This window comes from Petaurus breviceps, unplaced genomic scaffold, assembly GCF_028583685.1.
Source record: "Petaurus breviceps papuanus isolate PSGF00001 unplaced genomic scaffold, PetGlider_PUasm1.0 191, whole genome shotgun sequence".
NCBI classification, from domain to species: Eukaryota; Metazoa; Chordata; class Mammalia; order Diprotodontia; family Petauridae; genus Petaurus; species Petaurus breviceps.
Window position 1 is genome coordinate 950,203 of NW_027185811.1, and position 8,469 is coordinate 958,671.

Genomic DNA, 8,469 nt, shown 5'->3' on the forward strand with positions numbered 1-8,469 from the left:
GTTCCACCCAGTCTGCCTGTGCCTCTTTGCCCACTGTAATTTTGGTCCACTCGAAAAATCTTTTCATCCTTTCCCTTTCATTTGTATTTCCCTGGTCTCTCTTTGTTCTCTGTTTCTGTGCCTTTGTCTCAATTTCAGATTCTGCCTGTCTGAGCCTCAGTTTCTTTATCTGTAAAATGAGGGGATTGGATTAGATCGATGGTCTCCAGGTCTCTCTTTTCCAGATTTACCAGCAAGCATTCCATGCGTCTGGGTGTGCGTGTGGCGCTCTAGGTCTCTTTTTAATCTCTGGGTATCTCTGTGGTGTCTCTCTCCGTCTCCCTCCCACTCTGAGTGGTGTGACTGGCCCTTTATCCCCAGCCAGTTAGACTGGAAAGGTGAGCAGGGCGGAGGAGGGAGGAGGCTGGAGGGCGGAGGGAAGGGAAGTTGTTTCTGGTGGCCTCACTCAAATTCCCAGTCACCTTTGTCACCGCAGGGACCACAACCCGCAGCTTCTGAAGCCAGGGCACCAGGCGAGAACCTCCCCATCCTTCCTGTCCAACCGCGTGACTCCCCCTCTCCAAGGTCTCCGGAGCCAAGCCAGGAGACACGCGGCAGCGGACTGATCCTCCCCCCATCTGGTTCCACCTCGGCTCTCCTCCTCCCCTCCAGGTAAAGTGGGAAACGCGCTCCAAGCAGCTCTGCAGTGGGCTTACTCTGTTCAGGGGCAGGGAGGGAGCCTTCTGGACCAGAAGCTGGACTCCATCGACGGACCCAGAAGCACAGCCCACCTAAGCTCTGCTATTTGAGGTCTTCACCGAGAAGGTAGGGGTGGGGAGGAAATAACCGGGCGGAGGTTTAAATACTACGGCTGGGAAAGGAAAGATCTAGGATGTAAGTTACGCGTGAAAGTTTAAGTTTCGAGAATAGGGGTGGGGCAGGGTAAGAGTCCAGGGCAGAGGTGGCCCACAGTCAACTAGTGTGATCTTGAGAGAGTGGAGACCCTTTCTAGTACCCTGGCATCCTGGGGACGTGTCCCCCCCCTCTCCCCTTCCCTACCATCTGTCCACTCTACTTCTACGCTCTTGAAGGTGCCTTGGACCCAGTATCCATCAGCTCTCTCCTGACATCTAGTGGACACTCTCCTGCGGGCCCATACTCCCCACCCAGGTTGTCACCTTAATGTCATTTTCAGAAACTAGGAAAGGAGCTAGCTTACATATTTTCCTGTGTTTCCCTTTCCAGATGAGTTAAAGTAAACTCTGGGCTGAGTGGAGTTTGGACTTTGCTGGGATGCAAATGAAGTTAATGTAGATGCAGTGAAGAGTGGGCCTCAGCCAAGGTTGGAACTAGTCCAACTTCTTAGGTACAGAGAGATATAACCAGAGACAGAAGAATAGAGAAATTTAGAGACAGGAATGGACAAAGAATGAGATCTGTTATTTCCCATGGACTGTTCCATCTTCTCTTCTGAGATGGAGAGGTTGGGAAAAGGAATGGGTCTGAAGAAATCAGTAGCAGAGCCAATTGAGGAACACCAAAGGCTCTTCTCTCTGGCTCCAGACCCCCTTTTCATTTTTTCTTCCTCTTTTCTCCTTTTTCCAGGTGTGAAGACTCTTACTTGTACTTAAACACACCATGACAGGACTCCCAACCCCACCTCCCCCAAAAGGTAAGTTTTATCACATTGGAATGGAAACTTCCTTTCTTGGGGCTTCAGCCTATGCTGAGGAGAAACCCCCAACAGGACTCTGACTCAGACCTACCTGTCTCATCAAGAGGAAGCTCCCAGGTTAGCTTCAGGCCCAGGCAACTGAAACCACTTCTAGGGTCAGTCACTAAAACCAACTAAAGGCAGCTGTTAGGAGGCCTTTGTGGACTGATCGTACACTGGTGAGTTCTCACTTTGTTAGAGCAGATTCTGTCCTGCCTTTGACCCTCACCTTCTAGGGACACCATTAGCATTTTCAAAAACTGGGTGCTCCTGAGGGAGAAGTTTCCATGCTAATATATTTAGGTCTAGTTTCAGTCCTCAAGTGTGCAGTGTAGCAAGGGAGATCAGGCTAAAAAATGAGAAACATTTAAAAAAAAATAATTTGCATTTTTATTGATGCCTTTTGTTATTATAGTACAATTAATTTCCAAACATATCCCTCCCTCCTGTCCTACCCGGCAAACCATCCCTCTTAATAAGCTTTAAAAAGAAAGAGGGGGAAAAATCATTTCAGCAAAACCAACCAACACATCTAAGAGAATATGCAGTATTCTGCCTTAATATTCCTCTCCCCCTCCCCCTCCCCATCTCTGCCATGAAGAGAGGAAGGTACATCTCAATTATCCTCTGGAGCCAAGCTTAGTCATTATAATTAGCATTCAACAAGGTTTTTTTTTCTTCCTTTCATTTACATTATTGTTGTTCAAATGAAATAATATTTGTAAAGCCCTTAGCACCTACTATATACCTGGCACATAGTAGGTGCTTAATAAATGCTCACTCTCTTCTTCCCTTGACTGTATAAATTGCTTTCTTGGTTCTATTTGCTTCACTTTGCATTAGTCTTTCTATACTTCTCAGAATTCTTCATATTCATTTTTTATGGTGCTGTATATTTTACCATTTTCATGTACCACAATTTATTTAGCTATCAGATTCATGTGCCCAATCAGTGGGCACCTCTTGTTTCTAAAAGTCTTTGCAAACACAAAAAGTGCTGCTGTGAATAGTTTGTTATGTATAGGACCTTTCTATCTTTGACCTCCTTGGGGTACATGAATAACAGCTGTGGGAATTCTATGTTAAAGGGTCTGGACACTGTAGTCACTTTTTTTAGCATAACCCCAAATTACTTTCCGGAATGGGCAGACCATTTTACCGTTCCAACGGTATGCCTGTCATCCATGGGACACAATTAAAGAACAGTTGAAGACAGTATAGGATTCGGGTTATGAGGTTGGGACTAGAAGTAGAATAGTGGTGAAGAGAAGGGAGAAGTTAGCATCAGCTGAAATAAAAGAAAAAGCTTCCTAGAAGGAGGGGGTGGGGAGCTAGTCTGCTATCAGAGGAGAGCATTCCTATCTGGGATCATGGGATCAGAGATTAGAAATGAGAGGGCCTTCAAGATTAAAGAATCAAAAACCTCCTCATTTGTTTTTTTTACCAGTTAGAAACTAAGACTAAATGAGGTTAAGTGACTTGCCCAGGGTCACACAAGGGGGAAGGAAAGGAGCATTTATGAAATACCTACTATGTGTCAGGCACTGTGCTTAGTGTCTAACAAATGGTATTTTGTGTGCAATGATATTTTGCGATAATACATAAGTATTAAAACGGCATAATCAACATTCTAACTTCAGGTCCTCCTGCTGGAAATCCAATGCCCTTTAGTTGGTCATAGACTAAGAGCTAGAAGTATGTCATGAGGAGGGGGAGGGGAAGGGGTAGAGGACAATGGTAGACTAACCCCACTGGAGCCTAAGGGATTTGCAATGGGAATGAAGAGTGGGGAATAAAGTTGAATAGGCCTTGAAAGTCAAACAGATCAGTTTACAAGTATCCTTTTGATACAATAGTCAAGGGAGAGCTACTATTGTGTAGGGAATGATTAAAAAAAAAAACTAGATTTACCCAGATTTTAAAATGAAGAAATGAACAGACTCAGCCTTTGGACCTTTGAAAGCTCACTTTCTGAGACGAATTCATAACCACAGGCCTTCCATCCATACAAATTTCAGAGAAACCCAGTTTAGGAAGAGAAGGGCAAAGGATCAGCACATGGAGATGGTTCAACTTTCAGGTTCTAATCCAGCCACCCAAGAGGTTCCTATTGGAGTTCCCTTTCAGGAGCTATTGAAAGGATAGGATCATCCACTTTCCCAGGATCTCTTTCACCACCTAGGCTTTACCTACCCTTCTGGCTGGTTGTCATCCCAATCTGTTTATGTCATGGTGGGTGCCTAATAATTCTGGGAGAAAATATAGGCAGTCTTCTAACAGGGAAGGGGAGCCAACTTCGAGTGAGCAAGCATCAAGGCAAGAAGGTTAGCAAATCCAGTAGTAAAGGATCAGATGCCATGGTGATAAGAGCTTTAGTGCAACTCAGGAATGGGAGAAACAAAGAAACCTGACTGGTATCTGGGTTAACCACAAAAAGAGACAAACGAGCTAAAGTGCCCCACAAATTCATTTTGCTATTGGTTAAGATCTAGCCTGGATTGGGATTGGGATGGTTCCCAAATGCTTTCATTATCCTCTCCTTATTTATGTTGTTTTCTAGTGTAGCAGGACTTCCACACCCCAGAAAGAAGGAACATGATCTTTCTCATTTATTGGGACAAGGAAAAAGGAGGTGGAACTAGGTGAAAGAACTTGACTATGGGAAAAGCAATGAACTCCTATTCTAAGCTCACTTTATACTATGGCCACTTGGTTAACATTCTAGCTAACAATCCAATCAAACAAACATTTATTAGGCACCTTTTGTGTGCTTGGCCTTCAAGATACCCCCTTCTCCCCCCGCAAAAAAAGACAAAGAGATCCTGCTGTCAAGGAGGTTATGGTTATACTAAAGGTGTGGGGGTGGGGTGGGAGATACAACATCTAAACAGGTAAACATCACACCTTAGTTTTAGGAGGAGGGAGAGACCATGAACTTCTGTGGGGACCAAGAAAGGTTTCCCACAGGTGAGGGCACATGAGTTGAGCCTTGAAAGGAGTTAGAAATTCGAAGGGGAAAGAGGAAATGAATTACAGTCATGAGGCTTCAAAAATAAGAGGCATGAGATTGAGGACTACATTTGGGAAACCCCAAGGAAGTCTGAAACTGCATGGAGTGGGAACAGGAGAGAAATGTTCAATAAATCTACAAAGAGAGATAGGAGTTATATAGCCAAAGGTTTTAAGTGTCTTGCTCAGAGGTTTGAATTTTATTTTAAAGGTAATAGGGAGCCACCAAATATTCTTGAGCAGGAAAATGGAATGGTCAAACTTGTGTTTATTTTTTGCCTCTTTTTGTATCCCTGGTGCTTTAATAAATGTTTAATTAATTGACTGGCTATATTATCTTGTCCTCATGGCAATTGGGAATAATGAGAATTGATTCCCTCATACATCCCACTTACAATTGAGTCCCACTTTTTCATGGTTCTCTCTTTTGTCTAATCTAAGATGCTTTTCCCATCTTTCTCTTTGGTGCCTTTTCCTCTATGAGCTATGTGCTTCTCCATGTGTATCCAGTGTAGTGGTTCTACTGTCCTTGAAGGTAAAATAAACAGATAAAATTCTTATAAAAATCTTAATCAATTTCTTCTGGTTTTTTTTTTTTTGCATGGTTCTGATTCTGGTTCTTGTTTTGGTTTTGCCACTTGTTGATCTTCCATTTTCATCTTAAATGCCCTCGAGTTGGCTTTGCAGCTTTGGGTTTTTGACCAAGCTTTCTTTAAACTAGTTCTACTTTCAGCTGCTTCTATTCTACAACTTGCATATAGCCTTGGAAGGGACGAGTGGTGCTAATGAGCTCAGGGTCAGTGAGTGTCAGTTCTTGGACTTGGAGAGATTTTTTTTTTTAATTCTAAGGGTCTTCTACCATGGAAACAGAAGTTTCTTTATCTTTGTTGTATAATTTCCATTTTAGAGAAGTCTAAGAGGTCGTGAGGATTGGAGAAAATGCATGGTTCACCATCTTGTTGCTCATGTGACATCCATTCTTTTCTTTTTTTCTCTTAAAAATTGTTTATTTTTTAAATTTTAAATTCATTTAAAAAATGAATTCCAAGTTATCTCCCTCTCTTCTACGCCTCCCCACTTACTGAGAAGGCAAGCAATATGATATCAATTAAACATGTTAAATCATGCAACATATATAATTCCATATTAGCCATATCACAAAAAAGGCAAGACAAAGAAAGTGAGAAAATTATACTTAAGTTTGCACCCAGTTTATCACTTCTGTCTGGAGGTGGATAACATTTTTTCATCATGAGTCCTTTGGAATTATCTTGGGTCATTTTAGCTAAGTCTTTCATAGTTGATCACAATTACAATATTGCTGTTACTATGTACAATGATCTCCTGGTTTTGCTCACTTCATTTTGCATCAGTTATATAGATCTCATGTTTTTCTGACACCATCACCCTCATCATTTCTTTTAGCACAATAATATTCCATCACAGTTATATGGCACAACTTGTACAGTCATTCCCCAATTGATGAGTATCCCCTCAGTTTCCAATTCTTTGCCACCACAAAAAGAGTTGCTATACATATTTTTGTACATATAGGTCCTTTTCCTTTTTCATTGGTCTCTTTGGGGTACAGACTTAGTAGTGGTATTCATGGGTCAAAGGGTATGCACAGTTTTATAGTCCCTTGGACCTAGTTCCAAATTATTCTCCAGAATGGTTGGACCAGTTCACAATTCCCACCAACAGTTTATTAGTGTATCTATTTTACCTCATCCTCTCAAACATTTGTCATTTCTTTTTTTATTTTTTTTATATGAGCAATCGGGGTTAAGTAACTTGCTCAAAGTTACACGGCCAGTTATTTCTGGGTGGGTGCTAAGTGTCAGAACCCGGATTCGATCCCCAGGTCATCCCAACACTGGAGCCGGTGCTCTTACTCGCTGAGCCACCTGGCCGCCCCAAACATTTGTCATTTCTGATAGGTGTTAGGAGGTACCTCAGAATTCTTTTAATTTGCATTTCTCTAACTGATTTAGAGCATTTTTTTCATAGAACCATAGATAGCTTTGATTTCTCCTAAAAACTTCCTGTTCTTATCCTGTAACCACTTGGGGAATGAGTCTCATTTTTATAAATTTGATAGAATTCCCTATATATTTGAGAAATGAGGCCTTTATCAGAAAACCTTGCTATAAAAAATTTTTGTTACAATAGATGATAAAGTCTATGGTTTGTTGTTCAGTCCTGTCTGATTCTTTTGACCCTATTTGGGGTTTTCTTGGCAAAGATACTAGAACGGTTTGACATTTCCTTCTCCAGCTCATTTTACAGATGAGGAACTAAGGCAAACAAGGTTAAATGATCTGCCCAGGGTCACACGGCTAGTAAGTGTCTGTGGTCAGATTTGGACCCAGGAATGAGAGTTTTCCTGAATCCAGGGATGGCACTCTACCCACTTTGCCACCTAGCTGTCCCCATTGTCTATAGTACCTTTTGGCAAAATGTAGTTTTTTTATCTCTTCTAACTAGGTCTATTTTTGCTTTTGCTTTGTCTAAGATCATGATTGCTACCCCTGCCTTTTTTACTTAAGGTGAAGCATAGTAGATTCTTCTTATTTTATTTTAACTTATTTTAACTCAGCGTGTCTTTTTGTTTCAAGTGTGTCTCTTGTAAACAAGAAAGTTTCTTATTTCTCATTCATTTTGCTAGTTTCCATTTTATGGGTGAACTCATCCCATTCACATTCACAGTTATTATAACTAACTGTGTAGTTCCCTCCATTACATTTTTTAAATTTACCCTTCTCTATTTTTATCCTGTCTCTCCTTGAAAGTCTGTTTTGTTTCTGATCACTGCCTCCCTTAATCCACCCTCCCTTTTAGCATTCCCTTCCCCCTTTCTTTTGCCTCCTTCCCCTCCTATTTCCCCATTGAATAAAATAGATTCCTATACCCAACTGATTTTGCACATATGTATTTTTCCCTCTTTGAACTAATTCAATGAGAGTGAGTCCCTCCACTGTAATGTTCTTCCTTGTACACCTCTTTTATGTGAGAAAAATTCCCCATTGCACTTTTCCTTTCCCCCTTCTCCCAGTGCATCCCTCTCGGTTCTTAATTTTTAAAAAATCATCCCAAACTAATCAACTCACACTCATGCCCTCTCCTTCTAATTCCCTAGAGTTAGACTTCTAGACTCCTAGAGGATTTCTATACTCCTTTTAATCAGGAATGCTTGAAAATCCTCTATTTCATTAATATCCATTTTCCCACTTTAAGTGGAAATTAAATTCAGTTTTGTCAGATACTACAAAATATGATATTCCAAGCCCTTCTCTCCTTTAACATGGAAGTTGCTAAATCTTTTGTGATCCTGACTGTGGCTCCACGGTACTTGAATTGTTTCTTTCTGGCTGCTTACAATATTTTCTCCTTGACCTGAAAGCACTAGAATTTGACTATAAAATTCCTGGGAATTTTCATTTGGGCGGTCTCTTTTAGGAAGTGATTAGCAGATTCTTTCTGGTTTTTTGGTCCAGTTTTTTTGTTGTTATTTGCTCATTTTTCCAGTCTACTTCTTGTTTTTAAACTTTATGTTAAAGTTGGGCTCTGCTCCGCTGGAGCTGGGAAGACACTGTCTCAAGCTTAAGGCTTTTTTGTGCTGCTGTTTTCAGAGCTAGTTATAGAGTCTGTAAGTTTTCAGTGCTTCCAAGGTTGTTGTGCTTGTCCTTCATTTTCTTTTTTTTTTCCCTTAAAGCAATCGGGGTTAAGTAACTTGCTCAAGGTTACACGGCCAGTTATTTCTGGGT

General features: G+C 41.3%; 1 protein-coding gene across 6 annotated transcripts in view; it reads left to right on the forward strand.

The window, feature by feature from the left end:
• The first annotated feature begins 364 nt into the window (after positions 1 to 364).
• Positions 365 to 8,469, forward strand: part of SMAGP (small cell adhesion glycoprotein) — an 18,745-nt gene continuing 10,640 nt past the window's right edge. For 2 of the 6 annotated variants that reach the window (XM_069092530.1, XM_069092534.1), the window contains exons 1-2: positions 658 to 804; positions 1,585 to 1,651. In XM_069092530.1, coding sequence (XP_068948631.1) covers positions 1,618 to 1,651 — 34 coding nt within the window. In that variant the 5' untranslated portion in view covers positions 658 to 804; positions 1,585 to 1,617. The other 4 variants (XM_069092535.1, XM_069092533.1, XM_069092531.1 and 1 more) reach the window with 4 other exon arrangements.